General features: G+C 39.4%; 1 protein-coding gene and 1 long non-coding RNA gene across 3 annotated transcripts; one reads left to right on the top strand and one right to left on the bottom strand.

The window, feature by feature from the left end:
* Positions 1-47: 47 nt before the first annotated feature.
* On the top strand, positions 48-19,059 carry LOC103463485 (uncharacterized). Of its 2 annotated transcripts, XR_014087275.1 has the most exons (5): positions 48-11,678; positions 12,450-12,549; positions 14,500-14,654; positions 17,659-17,855; positions 17,968-19,059. It is a non-coding gene; the product is annotated as an uncharacterized LOC103463485 (long non-coding RNA). The 2 variants fall into 2 exon arrangements; XR_014087274.1 differs by having other exon boundaries at positions 17,659-19,059.
* Positions 19,060-21,877: 2,818 nt separating this feature from the next.
* Positions 21,878-24,147, bottom strand: fam43a (family with sequence similarity 43 member A). Its single transcript, XM_008406860.3, has 2 exons — positions 24,011-24,147; positions 21,878-23,889 (listed from the first exon to the last, which is right to left on the bottom strand). Coding segments are annotated over exons 1-2 (1,062 nt in total). The 5' UTR covers positions 24,012-24,147; the 3' UTR covers positions 21,878-22,828.
* Between the last annotated feature and the right edge of the window lie 1,216 nt (positions 24,148-25,363).

Below are 25,363 nucleotides of genomic sequence, written 5' to 3'. Positions count from 1 at the left end.
AGTTCACCACCAGGTTGTTGACTTCAACTTTAAACACCAGCGGGGTCTTTTCCGGAGTCAGTAAGGACACGAGTCAAAACCTGTGGCAGAATAAGAGTTAGAATCTACTGCGCTCTCTCTTCTGGCTCCCTGGGCTGCAGCCCCACGCTGCGCAGGCGGGAGGCTGGAAATAGCCCAGACACACAGGCCAAGTTGGTGCTCAGCGCCTGTGCGGCCATCTCCTGCAAGACTTCCTCAGCTGTGCTGCTAATCAGCAGAGACAAAGGAGGATGCAGAAGCCAGACACAGATCAAGCTCTGCAGGGCGGGGCAGGCGACAGGCGTGTGTGTGTGTGTGGGTGCAAGTATGTAGCTGTAGTTATCTCCATGTCTCTGCTCGCTTTCTTCATGTTTGTACTCCTGAAAAACAGAAAAGGGAGTGGCGTTGTTCAGCTTTCATCTTGTCATTCTCAAGACGCCTTAATGAACAGATGGAAAATAATTCACTCTGACTAACCTGCATAACTGTTCATTTCCTCTTGATATTGTCACAAAAATATCTGTTCCATTTTACTCTGGAACACACCCTCGGTCATATCGTCAGAGTAAAAGTGATCCACACATGCAGCTGCACCTACAGTTTTGCTGAAAAGTTTTTGGCTCCACGCCCACTTTCCTACAAATTGTGTCACCAGCAGGTCCTGAAAGAGTGTTGATAGGATGTATGAAGCTTCCAGCTGGGATTAATGCGCCAAATTTGCTTTGATGTAGAGGTGTATACGGATTACTGCAGCTTATAGCAGCAAATAAAGGTATCCAAAATGTGGGATGCTGTGTAGGACACAGAAATGTGTAGATACTGTACAGAAAAAAATCCTCCATTTGTGCAGGGCAGCACAGGAGTGGCGGTACTATGGTTCAAACCAGCACAGGAAACAACAAAAAAAAAAAAATTCTCCTGCCTACCCTAAACAAATAAAGCGAAACAGTGTGTGAACTTGGGAAAGCTCTTTTTTTTGTGACTTCCCCTCACTACTAGTGGTATCTAGGTCACTAGTTCAACTGGGAAGATGGTTCCCAGTTATAGAAGTTCACCTGCTGAGACCAGAAACATCTGGTGAGTCCGTCCTGCTGGGTCAGATGCAGGTCACAAGGTTTTTTCTTTCCATTCCCCCAAAGGTCATTACGCCTTCCTCGAAACAGACAAAAGCTACCAGCATGAGCCAGCGTTTTGTGTTTTGTGTTGTGTTTGCACATAAACAGGTAGCTTTACAAAAGACAAAATTGCTTTCTTGGGCACCTTGTTACATCTTAGATCTTGCCAACTTCCTCAAGTTGGTACAGCCTGTAAAACGTGGAAAGTTTTACAGAAATAAAGAACCGGGCGACAAAAGAGAGATGTGCTCTTTGAGCATTCTTGCTATGTGAGTAAAATGTTTTAATTTGTTTCAAACTGGTTTTGTTCAGAGGTCAGAGGAGAGGAGAAGAGGCGAAACTCTACAAACGTTTAAATGTTAGAGACTTCAGTCATGCTTCGTAAGGTGATTTTTAGCATAATCAGTGAAATCTGTAAAACCAGAAAAACTGATCCTGAGTGTGAGACACAATGTGAGTAAATGTGATGATATCATAAAGTGATGCTCAGTGTAATTTAGGCAAAAAAAGTTCATTTTCATCTTATATTCTGTTTCAATTTATTTGTGCACGTGGTGCAATAATTATGTAGCCATATCTAATTTTCTCCACGAAATGCAAGGAAATAAAATGCGGCTTGCGAGTTGAGTGAACCTTTAACCAGCATGCTAGATGTGATTTCTGATTGGCTCACAACTCCGTTTTGAAATTTTCTGGCATAGATTGCCTGTGGCCAACTCGGCTGACAGCTGTCTGCTGCTGGGGCTGCTGTCAGAGTTTCACTGTCACACCGAATGTGGGAATGAAATATTAGCTGCTCATGAAAACCAAGCTACAACATGAAAACTACCACTTAAGTCACTGACAGTTTCCTGTTGCGAAATATAAATCAGGTGTTATGTTTTACAGTGTTAAATTTATTTTATGATCATTTGAGACAGTCACAAAAACCTCTTTCGGAGAAAACTGTTTACTTGGAATATTTTTGGCATTTTCCAGTATTTACGTGTAAATATTTAGTCATCTATTAAGAGTTTGTATACACGGTGCACTTCTTGTTTATCGGAATATATGATGCCTGTGTTCCTGTTTTCCTGTTTTTCACCTTCAATACCGGGTAATAAGGTTCTGTTTGTAGTTGTGTTGTTTTTGTCTAGGTAACGATATGTGTTTGGGTCTTTTATCCTCTTTTGTTTTCCATTTTTCTTCTGAACTCAAAAGGAGATGTTCAAGCTCAGCTTAAAGCCTCGCAGGCATGAATGACACTTTTACACAGCTGTGAATTATCTGCTGGGAACAGCTGAGGTTGTGTGTGACTCACTCTACTTGTTTTTAAAGCATCTGTTCGGTTTGAGTTTAGTAAGACATATCTGTTTGTATTAATATATTTAGATTTCAATATTCAAGTATTATATGGATTATCTGTGTTACTTTCTTTTGTTTGTTCGTTCTTTCTATTTTACTTCCTTTCCTTCTTCAGGTTTTTATGGAGAAACTGCAAGATATTTGGACCTGAATAACACTTACTTTACTGATTTTGTCATAAGAAAAGTGCTTCCAGATGCCATTTTCTTTGCTCACAGTAGCCACAAAGGACATAAATATAACTCTCTTTCCCAGATATTTTATGTGAATAACATCAACCAAATTAGTCAGAGTCAGGCCATATGTGTTCATATGTCTGAGTCATTCATCACACAGTTTTAGCCCAAGTGTTAACGCTTGAATCTCATGGCAGTCACATTGAAATCATTAAAAGGTCCGTTTTAGGAAGTGTTGTAAAATATATTTGATTGAATCGTTATGCATTTTCCTTTTCATCCACAATACTCTTGATCTTTGTATGTTTTTATTTTGTTCCTCAGTTGTCCGATCTCTAAAATAGTTCTTTTTATCTGTGTATGTTGTCTTCTTCTTCTACTCTTAACCTCTATAAAGCACATGATACACTTGTGTGAAAATAGATTTATTGATTGATGCTGTGTCTCCTTGTGCGTTTGAAAAGGCGGCGGCGGCGTTAAAAAACAACCAGAACGAGGACAAAGACTGAGCAATGTGGACACAAACCCATTAACACTTGAACACACATGCTAAAGGACGCGCGCTTTGGCTCGCAAGGACAGGAAGCATGATGAATAAACAGGCGTCGTGGCGGATGGCAGCGCGGCCACAGCAGACCGCTGCACGGAGATGTTTCCCTTTATTTGGTGACCTGTGTTCTTCAAACTGTGGCGTGATGACTGACCTTCCACTAAATATAGAGCGAGGACATTTCTCTTTCTTCTGTTTTCAAAACTCGTCTGAAAAAGGGCATGAAGGAAACACTGACCCTCTGCCTAATTTCCTGAGCTACTGCTGTAAAGTCAACATTCTTCATAAAATTGAACCATGTGGAATAACGTACAGATTTCCCCGTAGGAACAATGGAGCTTGGTGCTAATTATGAAAACAATAAAATATCCAAAGGCAGCAAGAACATGCACACCAATGCTTCAAGAAATGGATAAATGTGAAGCAATCACCGTTTGCTAGCAGAGCGGAACCAGAAAAAGCAAGAACTGACATGAATGACTAACTTGAGTGTTACCGCTCTAAACTGCTCTATTGTTAAGGTTGAAGTCCTCCCTGCGAACATCTTGCAGACAGAAATAGCGAACGGGACGCCGTAAACAGGAAACAGGACAGAGGTTTTCAGTGTGTTATGTGTTTCAAGTGAATACGTGTTTGTGTTTTACTTCAGCTTCCTGCCATCCTTCATTCACCATTCGTCTCACATTACTGTTTTCACTTTTTTAAGACTGCATTTCCTAATCTTCGTGTAGCTGTGATGCAGTCAAAGGAAGTCAGGAGATCTCTCATTTACCACGGTGAAAAGTTATTTACCCGCAGACGAACATTTTCTGTTTCTGTTTGTCGACAGATGACATTTTTAATATGATCTAACAAAGATGACCTGACATAATACAACAAGCAGTCTGCAATTTATAATTTGAATTTCAAAGCAAAAAAATAAAAATAAAACTCTGAAGTAAAAACTGATCTGAAAAAGGAAACAAGACCTGAAAAATTACATTCCAATTTAAATAAATGTAATTTAAAAAAAAACAGACGAGAAAAAATGTTATTGAAAAGAAAAAAAAACTGTATAAAAATGGAGCTGAAGAGGAGCTAAACCCAAAACCAATGTTGAGCAAAGAGACACACACCTACCAAAATATCTCAAAACTACTCTCAAAAATACTCTTTAGATTGGCAAGTCAAAACTAAAACGTTTTGGAAGGTGTGCCCCCATTTTGTGTGCTGTGCTAAGAGAGCATTTTGGTAGAAGCAACTGTCACACCTGGAAGTGAGGGAAAATGTCCAGTTTTTGGCCTTAAGCTGAGGTGTACCTGTACTGTGGAAGTTTTGGAGTGCCTTAGATAAAGTTGAGATTTAAGGCAGATAGAAGAAAACACACCACTGTGTTTGAATAAAACAATTTAGCAAAGAAGATGGGGCCAAAAATCCTCCAAAGTGATGCCATAGACTAATAATCAGTTACTGATTGATGCCAGCCGTTTCTGCCAAGGGGAGGCACAACTATTAAGGCACAGTTAATAGTTTTTATGAATTTAATTTTTTTACATTTTGATTCGAAAGCCTCTTTTTGTATTTATTCATATCACCTTTAAGGTCTCAAACATTTAAGTGTGTCCTAAAAAACAAGACTAAAACATAAAAAAGCACAAAGCACCCAGTCAGACTCTGGGAAGATGATTAACGTATAACTCAGAGCATTACAAGGGATATTGTAGGAAATTTTCCGAAATGCTAAAAAGTTAATCATCTTGGAGAACAACTGGGAGGCAAGTGCAAAGGAGCTCTTCAAACTTTTTATCTCTGTTTTCTTGGACTAGCATTTAGTTGGCAGTGTTTTTTATCAGAGTTGCAGCGGTGGAATAAACGCCTCTGTGATTATGCATCTGAAAAGCAAACAAACAAATCAATAAATAATTAAATGCATCCTACAAAGCTTAAAGTAATCCAGGTTACGTGCAGGGACTGCTCTGCTTTCTGCAGCTGTCCCAGGTTTGATTCCTGGCCCGGGGCCATTCAATGCATATCTTTCCCTTTTCTCTCTGCCCTTCTTCCTCTACAGATAATAATGACTATGGACACTAACATCCACTAGCTCAAATATGATGTCAAATTTACATGCGACAAAGGAGCAAAAACTGTAAAAACCTTCAAGGGACCAAATACTTTTTCACAACCCACTATTTATTTCTTACTTTTCATTTATTGTTCCTGAAATCATTTCATTTGGTTTTAAATTTGCTGTCAAAGCCTGCATTACATCACTTCAGATAAGTTCATCCCAACAATTAAATGTATTTACAGAAGCACACAAAATAACACAAAAGACACTCTGTTTCAGGTAAATCATCTCTTTATTGTCTACCCCTGAAAAAGTCTTTACACCCTATTGTACTAAGGGAGTGATGCATAACAGCAGACTGGTGACAGCAGCTAAAGTGTTAATTTAAAGGGTGGGACTTCCTTAAGAGCCAAGCAGCAGACTCTTGTCTTCTGGTTTTTGTTGTCATCTGCACTTTGAATTTGCTTCTGCATGTTCAACAGATGGAAAAAAGGTTTCTGACCTACTTTCACCCGGTTTGTAATCTTGTTCATATATGTGACTGCCTTTTATTATTATTTTTTTAAATAAAAAGGAGGAAGGAAGCAGGGGAGGAAAGTGGGTGGTTTGCTAAATGTGCTAAACCATGAATAAACGGCCTAATCAAAGCCTAACTGAGATTTTCCCAGACAATCGGTGAACAAATGTGTCGAGCCACTTCTTCAGATTTATGTAAAAAAAAAATTACGTTATTGCCAGGTTCTCAATTTAAGCCTGCATAAGATATTTGCACCAAAAAAAATCGTCATGCCCGATACTTTACTGTTTACTGATATGCCCTTTTAATTGAAGTGTCATGCATATTTTGTAGAGATCCAGTTGATTCCGACTTTGTCAAAGTGGAACAACATCTGACCAGTGTTGACTTAAAAGCTGGTATTGCATTTTGCCAGAAACAACTACTTGATTTTTTGAGATGGCTCATTGCTTCTAACTGAAGTCTCTCTGAGGTAAAAGAAGATATCATTGCTACTCACTCTTTACAAGCAGAATGTGCTTCCATCTGTCTTTACCAAAGCAGCAGACCAGTGAGGAGCAGGAGATGTTTACAACCCCGGTCCAAATAGAAAATCAATTGTTCATGTGCAAAGATGCCGCCCAGCTGACTGGGATGCATATGTGCTGTTTTTCTTCGTATAAAATAAACAACTGCATGAAAATAAAACATGGCATTGGGTTTTATCTTTTAAATCATGTCTGAGTTTTTTATTTGCCAATGTTTTAGTATTTCTTTCCGTGATGTGATTGTGTGTCATGTTTTTATGCAGTGCTCCTTTTGTCTTTTTGGTGAAAAATCCCGGATAAGAATGCAAGTGTACAAATAAGCTCACCTTGCTTTGCTCCATATTTCTGTTTTTACTCAGTTCTTGACTCTATCATGGGGTCATCTCTTATGTCAACCATTACACTTTCATCATGGCTAGCCTATTTATACAAATTATATCATTATGTAAGTGGTAGGACGCCATTTAGCCACTTTTTTCTGCTCAGCCACATACAACAGTCAGTGAAACTCATAAGGAGTTAATTATCAGAGCACAAGTGGCCTAAATGTAAAAGTAAGTTCAAAGTTCAAATTGAACCACTAACCCCACTGTTAAAGCTGCTGTATCAGCTAAACTTCAGCTGCTGATTTTTTTTAAGTCTTACATCTTTTGTAACCACATGCTGCTGATTGTGGACAAAAACAGGTAAACTGTAAGTTCCATTATTAAATTATTGAAAAACATTTTAATGAATGTCCCACATAGCCAACTAAACATTGTTTCTTCACTTTTACATTGCACAGTTTAACATCCCCTGAAATTAAGATAGATCCAGAGCCAATTAGTTTTAAATCTACGCTCTGAACCATTTCCAGTTCTTGCATTTAGTAGAGTCGCCAGCTTATGAGAAATTCACTCCCCATTCTATAAGCTTTTCTTTTTCTGGTCTGATCCTATTTTCTTTTTCACCTCTTTTCTTTTCAAGTTATAGAGGAATGTGAAAGTCCTCTGAAAGCTACAGGCAGCTTTGCATTCCAGCCTGTATGTCTGTGTCAACAGGTTAGACAGGCTGGTGGAGGCTTGTGACTTCTCCAGTGACAGATGGGAACTGGACCCAGAGCAACGACCCTTTGTCCCCACAACCTCTAAACCTCTGGTCAGCTCAGTCCAACACTATGAGTAACGCTTGCAATGAAAGATGCCTTTCATTCTGCAGTCTTGACTAAAAAAAAAAAACTTGCTGTGAACTTTCACATATAAAACTGTCAATAATAAAACTGAGAAAAAGTAGGTAATAAATGAGATTAGGTTTTTAATCTGTTAATGTTTTTTATCTAGTTGCTGTCAGGGTGTGACTTCTTCTGGCACAGTAAGAGCAGCAATCAATAACAACCCCAGATTTGAAGGTAAGTGCTTTTCAGTTGGACATTTGGGGGGGGGGGCGATTTGTGTTTTCGCATCCACCTGAATAATGTGTAGTTGCGCTCCCGCCGCCATGCATATTGTGACTAGGAGTGACAGTTTGGAGTACTGATTCTGATAGAGAAATCTGTGGAGAAAGTTAAAGATTGGGGTGATGCCAAAAAGGCAATCCAACTTCAAATATTTGTGTTTGTCACCAAAGATAAATAATAAGGTTTGATTGCACCTGTCAATAAAAGGTAAATACTATTTTTCTTTGGGATTTATTTGGTATTTTTAAACTTGTTTTATTGTCTTTTGAGAGATGGTTTTCTCATTTCCTTTCAGAAACAAACTCTATGTTTGATTGAAATTATTATTATGTTGTATAATAATCAACCAGGGATGTGAATGATTGTAGATTTGATATTTTTTGACAGTGTAAGAGAAGATACACCCTGTTTTGATGACGGCGTCAGCTTGTCGGGTTGGCTGGCAACATCAGAGTTGAGAAGCACTGGAGAACCCGCCATCACTTTTAAACTGCTTATGTGGCAGTATTTTGGTTATTCGGTAGAAAACTACAGACGAATGAGTAATCTGTATGAATGTTTTCATTGACATCATGAAAAATCCTGAATGCATGCCCATGGAGATAGTTACAATAACTTTCAAAGCAATATTAGGCTAACAGCTGATATTTTTCTGATTATTTTAACATTTATTGTTTTATTGTAAAATAGAAAAAAATCAGACTGACCAAAATGTATTGAGGGAGTTTTAAAAAGGTCTGGTGGTATGTAGAATGACACTGAATCAGAAGTTAAGATGCATGCGTTTTTCCCTGACATTACATCTCCAACTGTTAACTAGCTTGCTTTTTCTCATTTACTACACCTCAGAGGACCTTAGGCTCTTTAACGACTCTGAAACCTATTAAATTTGAAGCTCAGAAATACAGAGCAAAAAGGCATTTCGCTTTGACCTCGACTTCCTATTTAAATTTGATGACAGCTATGCAAGACATTCACAAAATGTGGGGATCTGAAGAGCTGTTTACGAATAAAAGAAAACAAACAGGAGTGGCTTTGACCTGAAGCTGAGATTAAGTTTTTGGAATCTATTGAAGGGTGTGTGTTTCTTCAAAACACATTTCAAACACTCTCAAGCGCATGAGGCAACTTCAGCATGTCGACACGTTCTGCAAATCCAGTCAGCAAGAGGCTGAACTCTTGATTAAGCAGGAGAGAAGCAGTTCAGTGATTTCCCAGATTCGCTCTGAAACAAGATCTCACAGACTGACACAGAGAGCAACAGTCTCCTTCAATAACAGGAATCCTGACTGGGAGCATTCCTGTCACACAACGTTAGCACCATTTGCTTATTGGAGCAAACAATGGTTTCTGTCAATTTCATTTTCATAAGCTGGATGATTATAGAGCTTATCCTCTGCATCCAGTCCAACATGTTGCTTTCCCACATCCAGAGTGATGCGTGAGACTTTATCAGAGGAGCTGCCTGATTCTTTTAAACTCTGCTGCAGATGGACTTTTAACACAAACTGTTTACTGCTGCAGTGACAGATGAATTAATGTAATGCAATCACAGAGGAGTTTGAGTGGCATTTTTCAAAGGCGGAAACTATGTGAAAAAAATCTCCCTGCTGAACCTTAAGCACCACTGGTGCCTCTGTTCACACGACGAACCACCCTTGCAGGTTTTGCCTTACAGCTGATGAGCCTTGGTTCAGTTCAGACCTGCTCTGGTTGCTCGCTGCTGCAGCAGAAAATCTTCCTTGCTGTGTCATTTTTACATGATTGCTGACTCTTCGTTACAATCTCGGTGACTCTAGCTAAAACAAAAAAGAGTGCACGTGGTGCCTAAAATAAGTGTTGAACAAGTACATTTTTTTTCACTTTAATTATTTCAAATGGAGTCATGGATATGAGATTCACAGCAGATGCAACAACCCAACAAATCTACACATGCAAAAATTTAAATAAAAGCAAATTACTGTGTGAAGAGGAAAATAAACGTGGAAGTGAAATTTAGAAAGTGTTCCTGCTACTGCGTTCAAATCAATATATTGTTTAATATTAACTGATAGCCCATAAAAAAGTTTCTCATTACAAAAGAATGATACAGAGTGGACCTTCATAAAAACTCCCGCTGATGCAAAACTTTGCTACGGCAACGGTGGTAGCTGCAATGTCCAGGCAAGTGCCACTGGAGTCATAATAATCCAGAACTGAAAAGAATAAAATTTCACTGTAAACCAGCTGCAAGCAGGTGCTCCTCTCAAGAGTTTTGATGGAGAAGTTAAAAAAATAATCAAAAGTTATTTTTCCCAGAGCCAAGAAGCACCTGGAGCTTCAGCAAGACCTTGGAAGTCAGATATAGTTTCTGCCATGAAGATACTGAGCAACACACTCAACCACAATGGCCTTGTTCTCAACAAGGTTTTGTTGAAACTTTTCGAAATCGATCCCGGGAATGTAATATACACCAATATCACAACACAGCTGGAAACATGACCCTAAAGGTAAGTTTCATCTTGCTCCCAAAGATTCTTAAAAAAAAAAAAACTTAAACCTAAATCTGAAAAATAAATCAATAAATTGTAACAAAAATATCTTTCTAAATATCTGAGTCAAGACTGATGCAGCAGAGTTTTGTTTCACAGCTGCAACTACATTGTGTTAGCTTGTTTTTGTCTGTGTTTGTGTTCAGAAGTATTTTTCCTATGTGAGACGGGGACTCTGCGAGGTTGTTTGTGTGTTGTCTGACATTGTGTGTCTGTGTTTGTGTGTTTCCAGGAGGAGGAAAGAGGGGGCAGTTTGCAGCAGGAGGCCGTCGAATGAAATGAAGGAAACGGGAAGGAAATGACAAATGTTTGCTCCATGAGACTGCAAACTGCCGTTCTCTCTTCACCGTCCTGTGTGGAAACTTCAGCTCACAAATGCATACTAAAAAAAAAAAAAAAAAGAAATAAACAGACTGAGGTAATGATTGGATGACACTAAGATTTTGATGTTAGGACAAAAAGACAGAAGCTATATGAAGAGAGGAAGAGGAACTGAAAGACAGATTGAAATAAAAGAGACTGAGGAACAGGTCAGCAGATAAAGATGGAAGAAAGATGATACAGAAAATGATAAATGTGGTTTTGTTTTCCAATAGTTTGCTACATAACAAGTCTTGAGTACAGTTTGTCTTTCACTCAGCAATCATTTAGTTACTCATAACCACATAAACATCCATCAAAGATGCTTTCAAGTTTTGTTCTTCAAGACATATCTCAACACAACCGGTTAGGTGAAACAATCAGAGCACATTTAGCAGCCTAACTGAGGCCAAAGAAACAACACCTCCTCAAACCCCAGAATAGGAAGTGAGTTCTTCGACTCTGATAACCCAGAGATCAGCAAAAACATACTGACAGCAAAAAAAAAAAAAACACAGCAGCTCTGGATCAGATACAGCCTTGGAATACTTGCTATTGTTTGCCTTAACAAGCCAGTAACACCCGATCAGCTGCGTTGGCGATTTAAATCACAGAAAGGCCGGCCTGATTTAACAGGACTTCTCTTTGACAAAGCATGATTCATCCAAAAAAACGCAGCTGAAAAACAAGGAAGGAATGTCAAGGGAAGGTGAAAGGTCACTGAAAGAATGTCATCAGTATGGTTGTTATTGCAAACCCTTACATGGATGTGCATAGCTTTGTGTGTGTGTGTGTGTGTGTGTGTGTGTGTGTGTGTGTGTGTGTGTGTGTGTGTGTGTGTGTGCGTGTGTGTGTGTGTGTGTGTGTGTGTGTGTGTGTGTGTGTGTGTGTGTGTGTGTGTGAGCATGCAATCACTTAATGCTGTTCTGATTCATTTTCTCACTCCTCAGACAGAGTTTTCCTCATTCCTGCATAAAGGAAGATAAACAGATGATCCCAATGTTTGATTCAGGTGTAAATGCTTCTCATGTGCCTATGATTGGCAGCACCTCATTCAGGTAATATTTTTGTTTTGGGTGTGTCTAAAACAAGTTGTACAATTCCTGCAACAATCACAGTATGATTTGGAACAGAATGTTGGCTTCAAATTAAGCTTATTATTGGCAAACTTAAACACTCAAGACTTTTTGTTTTAATTATTCAACATCAAAGAGTCACAGAGTCAGAGTCATGCACAGGTTTGTAATTTAATTCATTACCTAACTTTGACTGGACCACTATGCTTTAATCTAAGCCATCCGCTTGTAGCTCTGCCTGAGTATCTCGGCTCTGTCATCCTGTTGGGAGGGGATGCGCTGCCTCATGCCATCTCTAACAGGTCTTTTTCCAGCATCGCCCTGTATTTTCTACACAACATATTTTTATATGCGCAACAGGGCTCATTGTCCAGCGTGCTCATTGCATGCTCTCAAAAAGAAAAACAGCTCCTTCTAAACATGTTTGCTGTTTCTCACTTATACAACCAGATAACTTACTTTATGTTATGTTATGCAAAGAAAGCAAGAAAATTTGACTTGTTAATGACTTGGATGTTGCTTTCTGAGTCAAGATTCCTACTTGGCGATAAGTTAAATGTTGGTTCACTGTTTCTATGAACTGCATTTGATCCACTGGAGTTCAAAACCTTCAATATTTAGATTAGTTGAACCTGAACTGGTTGATCTTCTACACTGAGCAGAGATTCTTGATTCACAGTTTGGGATTTACAAACCTGTAACCTGTTTAAAACACAAAAATATATTTTTTATTGTTTTTCTTTTTTTTTTTAGGACTCCTACAGCATGGAAACCACAGTGCATATGCTTTAAGCCTTGCCTGAATTAGTCTACACTGATTCTTCAAAGGTTGTTTTTACACCTTACAGTAAAGGTGGGTACAGTACATTCCAGTACTGTACTGGGTTTACAGTCCAGTAAACCCAGTACAATTGAGGAGTCAGTTTGTCTCGGGCTGCTACATTCTTCTGGTCCGAGTTTGCTTTCACAATACCAGCAGTGATAACAAACTTTCATCTGACCACATTTATTTACTCGCATTTGATTAACACTTCCTCTACATATGATCAGGAGTCATTTCCCCTGACTGTCTTACTTCATGTGTGTTTGCTTTGGTTGTGCTTACCCATGATGCATTGTGTTGTAGTCCACCTCCTGCATTAGAATCTGTGTAAGAAGACCAAGTCCTATGTTTTAGGCAAACCAGATTTTGCTTATTTCAACCAAATGGAGCAGATTTTCCCAGCAAATGAAGAAGCGAGTGAGTCAACAGGGCTAAATCAAAGCATAGTCTTTGACTTTATATGTAAAAACAAAAGTGGAGGAGTAGCAGGAGCTTTGCCAGGATATCATTCATCTAAGAATCACAACTGTCTCCACACACAATGTTTTGTATGTAGACCAAAAATCTAAGTTTGGTCTTGTCTGACCAAAGAAAATTAATTTATGTTAGTTTCCCCTATTTGGCACCAAAAAGTAGTTGAGTATTTTTATGTGTTTAATGAACATACAGACGTAGCTTTTCCCAATTCCAAAATTACCTGAATAAAGGATATTTGTTTCCTTCTTGTTGATGTATTTTGTTTTTTTTTTTTTTTTTTTTTTCCATTAAAAAAATTATTCACCAAAAATGCCTTTTGGCAAACCATATAAGCAATAAAAGAAAATTGCAACACATTAGATTTTACATCATTTAAGTTTAAAGACTAGATCCAGTGGAATGAAAACTGAACACATTTTTTTTCATTTGTAAAATGTACAATTAGAGAGAATTCGATGCATTGACATAGCATTTCTCATTGGTAAATCCTGTCTCATACATCCAACTGGTTTATATGAGTAACAGAAACTTTGCACCCTCAGTTAATAAATAAGCAAAGTCTGTCTGTATCATTAAAACTTGCTGCTCTAAGCACATGATGTAAGGTAGTTCTTTGCAGAAATAAAAGTCCTGGTAAGTAGGAAGTGAGCAGATTTTGTGCTCTTAGGATCTGCAGCATGGAACAAAATTAATCTCTTTGTAGATGGAAAAACAAATTGAAAAAATAAAAACCCTGGAGGAAAGACAAATATCTCTGAGAATGTATGGAAACTGCTGCATAAATCAGCTACAATAAAGCCTGTGTTCAGCACCATTGAACACACATTAAATCCTGCACTGCCACTTTAAGGCTTACCTCCAGGTAAGGTAGCAGTTAATGTGGGGATAGTAGTCAAGAACAATGTGTACTTGGTTAACTATGTGTGTCTCTTCAGACCTGACGATATGTTAACTCCATGGAGGTAACGCAGTGTGTGGGGGTTGGGCGGTCACGGTGAGATTACCGTCTGGACGTGGAAGTCCAGCAAGGTTGCTCTGTTGTCTGCTGCGGCTCAGGGTCTGCGTCTTAAGAGGATTTAACAGGCTTGGAAGGGATGAGCTGCCATCTGGCTAAATCCTGAACTGCCAGTCACATATGGTTGGCGGAAATATGTTGACATCGCTTATGCGGTGTGATGCCTCCTGAAGCTCTTTCATCTGTCGTGTATATGAAGATGACTTCTCTTTTTTTACAGTATCCATGCCTGTCAAATACCTGCACCCAATCCGCCACTCATTCAATGAGTCAATCATCTGTTTTCCTTTTCTACCCTCAAACAAGATCACACCGTTTCATCTGATTTGAGCTTAGAATCAACACTGCATGTAGGCATCCTGAACTTTGTTCTTTATATCTGCAGCAAAGTTTCACACTGGTTTTATTTTCATTGTGCCGTTATTTCAACAAAGCAACAGAGCAGAAATGTCTCTACAGTTTCTGCTTTGTTTTGTTTACATTTGCAGGGAGACAGATGATTTAAACTGACATCCAGCAGCAGAGATAAACAATGCTAAAGGCTGAGGATACTGGAAACGTGGAGAATGGACCAGAGAGAAGCAGCAGCAATTGCCTGACAAGAACATGACTCCAAACTGACAGTGCAGTTTCTTTTAAAGAGGTTAGTTCACTTTTTTGACATCATAGGAAGAAGCTTTGTGAACTCTTAGGATTTGTAAAACCAATCATATTTGTGAGTATTCTAAGTTTTTCCACAAATAAAAGTGTAAAAATTGTTGCCAAAGATTCTAATTTGGAAGCAGAAACCAGGATCTGAGCTTGAACAGGGACAGTGGTTTCCTGATGGGAAGACAACAAAGGACTAAACACAAAAACTTCTAGAAACGTAGGTAGAGACAAGAAGTGCCTCTAATTATCAGTCAATCTAAACAATCTGCCATCTGCCTCAGGGAACTGCTCCTCTTTAAGCTCCTCCTCCTAATGAACCAACTCCAGCCACAACTGCTTGTCACACCCTGTAATGAGAAGAAGAGACACACAAATACCAATCTGCATACAACCCTTTGGACATAACAACCATATTGCCTTGCATATAATCTATTGTTCTTCTTAGCATGATGCTGCTCTGCTTCAGAATACATTTAGTGTGTTCAGAGTGACATGCAATGCTAGTTTTCTGATGAGCACAGTAGTTTTCATTTATACTGAAAAGCTAAATTTTGATTTTACTTTCCCAGATTACCTTTTTCTGTCTTCCTCTGCTGGGTCAACGACTTGCCCAGTTTGGCAAATTGCAACCAGGATTTGTTATATCTAATAGTACGTGGACAACCATGTCTTGGTAGGTTTGCAGTTGTGGTCATACTCCGTTTTCAGATGATGGATTTAAGATATGACAGGTGTAAGATATGTTTTATACACATCTATCTATCCGTTCGTCTGACCTGCCTGTGTTCATCCCTATTCATTTCAGCCACAGTTTAAGGACAATGCTTGTAAAGTACATGAATGCATCAAGAAATTCCTTTCCATATCCAGCATTAAAGCTGTATAGATTAAGAAAAATATGTTCAGATGTTATTTGATGATTTTATAAGTTAAATGTTGTGAAGATCCACCAAAGGGTCTTGCTCAGGTCTCTGCAAATGTTAGCTGGATCCCGGTGACACACAGACATGCATGGAATTGATCAATACATGAAGGTTGGGCTGTAACACTTTTTTTTCTGTTACGGGTCATAAATCCAATGGAAAATTCAAGATGGATTTGCCTAATCAATGACTACTAGCTCCCTAAATCTGCCTTGCAAAATATGTCAAGCTGTAGTAAAACTAAGGGGGTGATGCAGGAGCTAATGGTTTTTGAATGTAATCTCATAGAACGATATTTGGGATTTTATCATAAAATGTTGGCTACTGAAATAACAAGCCATTTTCAAGCAGGATATTTTTACAGCAGCTTAAATGAAAACATTCAAGGCGAGATGAGGTCTTCATATGTCAAAAATAGGAAATTCGCACATGCGCCCTTATTTCTTCACATTAGTGAAAGTCTGAAAAAGTTCAGCCCCTCTTCAACTAAAGGCCTTTCCAAGCTGACTTCAGCCCTCTGCTTGGACTGTCAGGATTGGAGCTCACTTTATGATTTTCTCTCGCTCTTCTGTTATTATTCTGTTTCCTCTGTGTGAACGGAAAGACCAAAATAACCCTGCTGAAATCTACGGCTCTCCAGGGGCAAAGCTTTTGTGTCAGAGCAAGTAAAAAAACAAGAGCAGTGCCAGCTGAATGGGACACTACAGTTTCAAGGCCTCATGTGGCTCGGTCCATGGATACAGACACGGCTCATTAAATGGTCAGGCTGCGTGGAGTCCCACTGAGAAGTGTCATATGAGACAATGAGCTGTATTTTACTGATGAAACTGGGAACTGCAGTCTGGCCTGAAGTTTAATGAAGGATTCACAGATGACATGGTTCTGCAAAGAGTGTGTGGGATGTGAGGACGGAGAGATTAACTGGGAAATTAATGGATGCGCTATAACATTTTTGCAGCCTTGCCATCTGATAGTTCATGCTAAAAGAATGTCTGAAATGCATTAATATGAGATAAGAAGGTCAACTTATGAACTGGCTTAACAAAGAATCCAGTTGCAAGTGTAGGATTTATTATCATTTGTTAGGAGCAGTATGTTTTAGGAAAAATAACTGTAAATAAACACTTACATTTTTATACATACAATAAATGCACATTTCAAAGCCAAATCAGCAGTCCTACAGTTGAAGTTGGTTCATTTTTGTGAATTAATAGTTGTTGTTTTGTAGCAAGTGCCTTGTGTGTTTTATGGTAATGTTTTCAACATTTTATTACCTATTTGCACACAGGCATCTGCTGATACAGTTGATGAGATATACTGTAATTATGCTGTTTTCCACAAAGAGGAAAACATTCCTGCATGTCCAGATTAGCACCTGTTCAAACCATTAAGGTGTTGCTGGTGGAGTTGTCCTAAATAAAAGTTCTGTTGACTCCCTCATGTTATTCCTACATTTTAATATTAGGATGCCATGATCGATCAACAAAAAATCGAAATAGGGTCCCCTGATTGGCTTGGATGTCATCCTTCTGAATAATCAAATGACTAAATGCATCAAAACAAAGAATTTCCACAATTTTTAATTTATTAACAAATTGATCAACAACATGGACTTTAATTCAGTTTTAACAACAAATAAAGGTTTGGAAGAAATAGTTTGATGTATAAATGAAAATACTTGGATACTGGCACATCTATAAAATAATGTATCAGAGAAGCTGAAGCATATTTTTTCTCTACTATGAGTTCCAAAACAAAGAAAACAATATCAGGTAAATTTGGAATTTGCATGTCGGACCACGATGAAAACAGATAATTGGTGTCAGCCAGAAAAGGCTGACAGGCCTCACAATTTTAATTTTAGCTTACCCTTTTTTGCATTAATCTGGACAATTCTTTAGGTTTCATGAACTTTCATATTTACACATGCCCAACATGCAGAGGACAGCTGTCACATTAAACCATACTCAGAATTTCGCTTCCTGTTTGTCCTTTTTACTTCCTCGGCTGTCATCCTGGTACTGTCACGGATTGACTAACACACCCACACTGTGACATGTTTTTCTCATGAAGGCCACGGTGGAGCACATCTTCCACACAAAGTTCATTCCCACATTGGCTACAGTGTGTTGCACGTGATGGCATGGTTACACTAAAAATCACCTTCAGCAGCGGTTTCCATCATGGAGGACTGTGATGATTACAAACTTTTGAACCACAAATTACAGAGTTGTGCATCCAAATCCTCATCATCTGCATTTATTTCTGAGGTAAATTCTATGTACAGTTTCTAATTATGAATCTACAAACCAAGGGCATGCTGGGACATGTTGCTCTGTGCGAGGCTTACATGAGATGCATCTATCTCTTTCCATCACCAAGGAAAGGTCACCACACCTCCACGCTGTGACTCAACCCCTCTGACGTCTCTCGCGCTTCGGGTGAAATCGGAGCTGGGAACACTCACAGACAGCCCTTGTGCCTTCCCAGGTCCTCTCATGTATTATGGACAACAAGATTTAATGGTTTAAAATTAAACTGTGTGGCTGCCTGGCAGTAGTGCTGATGTAGAACAGTGATCGCCTGTGGCTTTGTTCTGTGAGCGGTTAATTAGAAAGCTCCACTCTTGTGCCTCTGTCAGGTCAGAGTCTGACTGTCAGGTCTATTTACTGTTTGTCTGTGGGAAAACTGAGTGTACTTACACTATATTCAGAGCCACTTCCTCTGAAAATTATAGTGTTGTTACCTTTGATAAATGGTTTCCATGTGTTGACACAGCAGCCAGCAGGAACGCAGATATAATCGTAAATATGACCTCTGTAGTGTGAACATTTATCTTTATGCACATGCCCTTTCTTCTTTCTTTTTTATGAGCATGGTAGTGTGATTTAATGTTGATTTCTATGAGATAGCTATAACACACAGCAGGTCTATTTTTTAAAGAATATTGCAGCATTCAAGATTCAACATATGTTTAAAGCTGAATTAAAGTTTCCCATTTAAAACAACTGACTTGTGGGTTCTGTCAATAAAATGAGATTTTGCTGCTCGTCAATCATTGTTTCCTCCTTCTCCAAACCTGTGAACTTGTAATATAACAATGTTTCTCCATGAATAAGAAACAAGAGTCGGATTTTCTTTCTCCAGATTAGACGCTGTAGACATTTAAGAAATTAATTCACTTAGGATTCTGCCCTGAATGTACATATAGCAATGTCCATTGCATGTGGTATGAATTGATCTTGTTGTCAGTAACAGGAGCCCCTTTTATTTGTTTCTCCTTTCCATAAAATAAATCAACTAAATCCATTCTCGTTTTGAGGACTAGATGTAATAAGAGTTCAAGATGTTAGTTCATCCTTCATTGGTAAAATTGTTTCATTTGTTTCGATTCTTTCCAGAACACACAAACCAAAATCATTTAAAATCAATTCACTCATTCCTTATTTTCTGAATGATAGATGACAAACTATTAAATTAAAATGAGAAGTTTACCCTGCAGCATTATAAAGATTAAATATCCTGGTTACACAATTGTGTTGTTTGGAAACAAACTATAAACAAATATTCAAAAATAATATAAATAAAAAAGAAAACATATATATTTGATCCTTCATGTTGCTTTAGTTTGCATTAATATAGTTTTTAAAATATCGATGCCCCTAATTACTGCCAACAATACTTTAATACATTTTTAAAGATGCAACCACAAATTTAATTGAGATTTTATATGGAAGACACAAAGTAGAGGATATTTAGGAGGTTGAGGAAAATTATACATGCTGCTCAAATTTATATGCAAAAAATAATAGACCTGATGGAGGCACCATCAGGCTGTGGTGAAGTTTTTTTTCCAGCAGACAGAGGAAACCATGTCAGAGTTGTGTTGGTCTATCATATAAAATCCCATGAAAATTCATTGTTATAACATTACAAAATGTGACAAAGTTCAAAGCATGGCATTATTTTTGCAGGATAAAATAAAGTTAAACTGTACTTTAAAATTTGAGCAAACTATTTCCTTGAGTCTTAGGATCTCTTTACCTAAGGCTCATCCAATAGGCTGAGTACACACCTGAGTGTTTGTTTTGTCTCTAACTGGATGTGAAAAGTTAAAGTCAAAAGCTCTATTTAGTCAATCCCCTCTTATCAGCAGAGGGAAACTGTGCTTCACCTTGAACGTGTTGTGCAAACACTTTGAGACATTTAGTTGTGCGAATGGGCCGGCTGCACGAGTGGCTGATAGCCAGTTAACCCCTGACGCTGCAGAGACAGGACCCCACAAATCCTTTGTAAGAATGTAGGTCAGGAGAAAAACGGACCCATAAAAGCAGCGAGTGGCTGTAAAAGGCATGAAAAGCACACACGGGGCCACTGGCTCTGGCTTTCTTTTCTCTCTCTGCTAATCACATTAAAATGGGCTTGCGCTGATGATGTCATACAGTTGCTGTGGTGTGAGGTTTTGGGAACTTCAAGAAGAAAGCTGGTGTAGACAAGAAAATGCACCGCAGGAGGAAGAGAAAATAAGTGTGGGTTTCTGTGCTCAACACGCTCAAACAAACCCACACTCGTTTCAGAGTGTTGGTGATTTCAATGGCGTCCGGTGGGACCATTTTAGCCAATCGATGCACATGATCATAGCTGTCTACCTTAACTAACAGGCCACGAAGGGAATTTATCAGAAAAGCAGCCAAGAGGGCCATGGTAACTCTGGAGGAACTGCACAAGCCCACAGTTTGAGCTAGCTATTACTCATACAATCCACAAATCAGGGCTTTATGGAGACTGACAAGAAGAAACATGGTGGTGGCAATATCACTAGTGGGAACAACTTGTTATCCACAAGAACAGGGAAGTGGTTCAGAGTTTTTGGGAAGAGGGATGGAGCTCCAATAGCGGTCCTTTCCAGGGATAATCAGGCAGGGCATTGGCAGAAGAACACGTGTTAGAAGCAGCAAAAGGCTTGAGACTGGGATGGAGGTTCACCCTCCAGTAGGTCAATGACCCTAAACAGAAAGCTGGGGCTACAATGGAATGGTTTAGCTCGTCTCTGGCATCATGCTAGTGTATGTTTTGAGGCAGTAAAGGGGGTGGCTCCCAGGTCCAATAGCGGTCCTTTCCAGGGATAATCAGGCAGGTCCATCTGAAGGCCTGCATTTAATTATGAATCTGTGGTAAGATTTGAAAACATGTTTGCATATGCCAGAAGGAATGAGGAAGGGATAAAAATAAATATTCCCCAAAAGATTTTAAGCGGTATTTTCAGTGAAAGGAGGTTCCACAAAGTATTGACTCAGGGAGTCTGAATACAGATGAAACAGATGTGTCACAATTCTGTGAATCACTTTTTTCCCCCTTTCACTTAGCTATGAAATAGTTTGTGTTGATCTATCTCATAAAACCCATAATAAAATAAATGGAAGTGGCTGGTTCTACTGTGACAAATAATGAAAAGATACAAGGGGTGTGAATACAGAAATGTTGCCACTGAGTCTGGTAATAAAAACTGTCATGTCTGTCATTCACAGAGTTGCAACACTAATGTGAACAGAGCATCAGCAGATAAAGATTAAGTCTGAAGAACTACGGAACGCCTGTTTCCGTTTGGTGTTCACTGTGAAAGGGAAGTGACGGCTCGTCCACATTTAGAGCTGCAGCAGAAGTCGCAGAGTCACGCCCTCCTCTGACCAAAGGTCTCATGAGGTGGCGTGAGATGCGACTCTGTGGTTACATCACACATCAAAGCAATGTTGTGACATCCCATAAAGGGAACTGAACTCAAATTTTATGGTCGGCATTTCCATTTTCAGTGGTGATTTTTTTGTGTAGTCATAGCAACAGACGACACATCAACAACCGCAGACTTACGATTGAAAGCTGAATTATTCAATGCGATCCGCCTCGCAGGATGTGGGTTTAAACTGCTAAAGATGACCTGGGATGTCACACCTGGCTTGATATTAGCAGATCCTTGTGATGCTCTGGCAATCTGAGCTTGTGCTGACGTCGCTGTGTGTTGCTCTGAGGCTGGTTGAATGACTGGACGGTCATTAAGCCAGAAGCTTAGCTAAATGTTATCCATCCTCCTCCCTGGATGGCATTTGCCTAGAAATGATAAAGATTTATTGAAGCCTTTTAACTGAGCTCCACATTTGCAATCCTGACAAATACCAGGGAGAAATGACATTTTGCTCTTTACAGAATTGTTCCTCAGAGGAAACCTGATCTTAAAGCTCTTGCAGATCCTCGTTCATATTTATGCAAATATGACCAAAAAAAATGGATGCAGAAGGTTTGTGTTTTCTTTTTTATTGAGAATTCCATGAGGTTCACATATCAAACCACATTTCATATATTTTTTTAAAAAATACAATTTTTTAATAGCTAAAACATAATTTACAACTTAGTACATAAATGTTTCTTTCCTCTTTTGCACAGCAAAGATATGACATTTATGTCAGAGACAACATACTGGCACACATTATGTACATGTACAACAGTGCAAAAATAAAGCAGGATGTCACAGAAGCGCCCTGACAGGAAAACGAGGGGGGGTACTTATTCAGACCCACAGTAGCACTGAAAATGGAAAAAACTGGAATGCAGAATTTTTGGATCACAATGTTTCAAGTGAGAAATAAACCTTAAGTGAACAAAAGCCCGCTGCAACTAGAAATCCTCTAAAATAAAAGAGGATGATTTAGTGCAGGCGCCCTCAGACACACTAGGGGTCATCTCTCGGGTGTGCATGCATTTTCCCACTGTTTCTGTGTTTATAACATCTTAAAGTGTCACTCAGTAGCTTGATTTGGAGTTTGTGTGTGGCAGTAGTTCCAAAACCTGCAGCGAGCTTCTCTCCTTTGGTTGTAGAGGCACATATCAGACAAAAGCTCCTCAACAAAGAGCACAAATGTTTAGAGATGCACCAATCCATCGTTTGATTGGAATCATAAATTATATGCAGGCAAACAACAGCTTAAAACCATAAACTCCCACTCCCTATGAAGGCATCAGACTTTAATGAACATGAGTGAGAGAGTAACATAATAATGCAAATAAATATTTACTTTGCATTATTATCTGTTAGAACCTGCAGCAACTTTTTTTTTGCCTCAGAAAAAATCTGAACTGGTCAAAACTGGAATCTGGTAGAGGCTTGATTGGTGCATCTCTACAAATGTTGCTCAAGGAGAAAATGTGGCTCAGAAAAACTAAGCCACAGGGAGGCACAGACAACAGTCATTCAGGCTACTTGCAGCACCTTGACCTCCCCCAGCCCGTTGCTGAGCGGGGTGAACTCCTGGTTGCTTTCTATAGAGGACTCGCTCCCTGTGCTCTCCCCAGAGAGAAGTCTGGTGACCCTGAGGTCAGCCTTTAGAGTCTGCACGTCGTTCCCTATGCTCATCTCCCCCAAGTCATTAATGATCTGAGTTAACTCGTGTTTTTCGTTGACACAGTCCGAGTCTAAAATGTCTTCGCACTCGAAGTGCATCGCTTTCTCCTCCTCTTCCTCTCCCACCAGATCCTCGGTGATGGAGCCCAGCTTGGGCGCACTCCGGCTGCGCTCCACCGGGGGCTTGTAGTAACACTGTCCGTTGAGCAGCTTCCTGAGCGGGACCAGCGGGATGGTCTGGTCCCCGACGAGCTGCTGCTGCTGGTGCCGGGCGTCATCCCTTCGCTTCAGTCTCTTGAACTCCGCCAGAGCCGTGGCGGAGGTCTGGTACAGCAGCAGTGCCATGGCCTTCGCTTTCTCCGGCTTGGACACCAGCACGGCGTGGCAGCGCAGCATCACCGCTTTGTGCTTCATCTCGTGCCTGTAAATCCACGCGAAGATCTTGGGGAGCCGCGGGTCCGCCACGCAGTAGGTGACGCGGTGCAGCAGGTACAGGTGTCCCGGCCTCTTGGCTTTATCGTCCACATGCACCATCCGGATTCCCTGCGAGCTGACGGTCAGCCGCATCTTGGTGCCGTTCTTGCCCATCTCGCTCTTGCCCCAGATCTTGCTCACCGCCATGTCCGTGCAGCCGTCCCCCTTCGACTGGATGGTGGTGGCGTTGCCCAGATACAGCACCGTGTACGTGGGGTCCTCGCTGGTGATCTTCACCTTTTTCCGCTTGGACTTGAACATGCTGCCCACCCGGTTGAGAGCGCTCTCCGGGCAGGACTTGGCGAAGGAGGTGAGCGCGGAGTAGTTGAGGCTCACCGCATAGCCCTTCTGCTTGGACTGCTTGTCTTCCTCGATCAGATCGAACTTGTTCTTCTTCCACGGCAGCATTTTACCGCTGTTCCCGTTCAACAGCAACACTGAGGGAGAAAGACAAAAAAAAAAGACTTGAAGTTACTACTAAAATCCTAGAAGAGTTTGGGGAGCCTGTGAGGGCATGTATGAGCTACTCTGGGAGTGCTGGGCGTAAGGACAACGTACTTTATTTGACCATCACCCGAAGAGCCTCTGTCCATTATCTGTGCAACGCTCCAAAATGCTCACTGCAGAGGATGTATGCTGTGCAGAGCAGAGTCACCTGTTATATACAGGGGCAGACCATTACAGCATGAGCGTAGGGGGGGGGGGACTGGACCATTTTAATGATGTTCATTCCCAGGTCGTCTGGATAATTTGTATAAAAACTGAGAATTAAAAAAAAAAAGTCTTGACAAGAATATGCAGACCATTGTTAAACAAATCTTTACACTGAGGTAGAAAGAAAATACGACTTTGCCCTTTTATATTCTGCTTAAATCACTTAGGATTCATTTAGTTTTGATCATTGTGAATACAGAAAATACAGTTTCTAGAAAAAAAGTAACATTACATTAAAGGATTAAAGGTTTTACTTCATTTTTGTTGAAGTGAAAGTACAAACAAAATTCGTTAAAAACGTCATTCAAAGATGACTCCAGAGTCAAAAAGTGTATGACTAAAAGGTACTGAGGAACTTCATCATAACATCTGATTTATTTATTTAAAAGTATATCAGACACAAAAAAGTGATTATGTGTAAATTTTACTATTTTATAGAATAAAATACAAAATCTGTAAAAATAGGTCACTTTTTTTCAAAATAATCAATTCAGACACAAGAAAAACTCATAAAATCTTTGACAATTTTAATATTTTACCTGGAATGTTGTAGAATTAATTTTTTTCTCAAACTGAATGAAGTTTTTAATAACTTTAAGTCATGATTTAAAAATTGGCAAAACTGTATCAAATATATCATTGTTCGTGTAATGAACTTGTACATTGTTTCACTTGTTGAATTTTGCGCTGGAAATAAATTATGTTTTGATCTTCTCATTTACTCTATTCAGAAAGGTGAAATGTCACAAGCAATGGCAAAACGTGGTTTGGTAGTATAATAATAATAATTCTATTTTCATACTGATTTTGCAGTATTCAAAGATTTAACATAAAAACATGATGATAATGATAATGATCAAACTTAATGTAGTTTTATGAAGAAAATATTTACGTTTAAGGTTGAAGATGAGCATTAAGTTCCCTCATTTTATTCTACAAAGTAAATGTTCTGTCAATATCTGCAGAACCAGACCCTTGTTCTCCTAAATGAAAATACTTTTACGACTTAAAGATATATTTTACGGGACATGCCTTAAGGACTAAGTAGGAAAAAATATGAACACTAAATTAAAGAAAACAAATTACCCTTTTTAAGTACCAGCTTATCAAGTACATTATGAAAACAATTCTCGACAGTGGCCTACTGCGCTGGTTTATGCTTCCATCTAGTGGTTCTACCTTGAACAGTGTTTGCTA

The sequence above is a fragment of the Poecilia reticulata genome, chromosome 4 (genome assembly GCF_904066995.2).
Source record: "Poecilia reticulata chromosome 4, P_reticulata-male-v2, whole genome shotgun sequence".
Lineage (NCBI taxonomy): Eukaryota > Metazoa > Chordata > Actinopteri > Cyprinodontiformes > Poeciliidae > Poecilia > Poecilia reticulata.
This window is presented reverse-complemented; position numbering and strand designations above follow the sequence as displayed.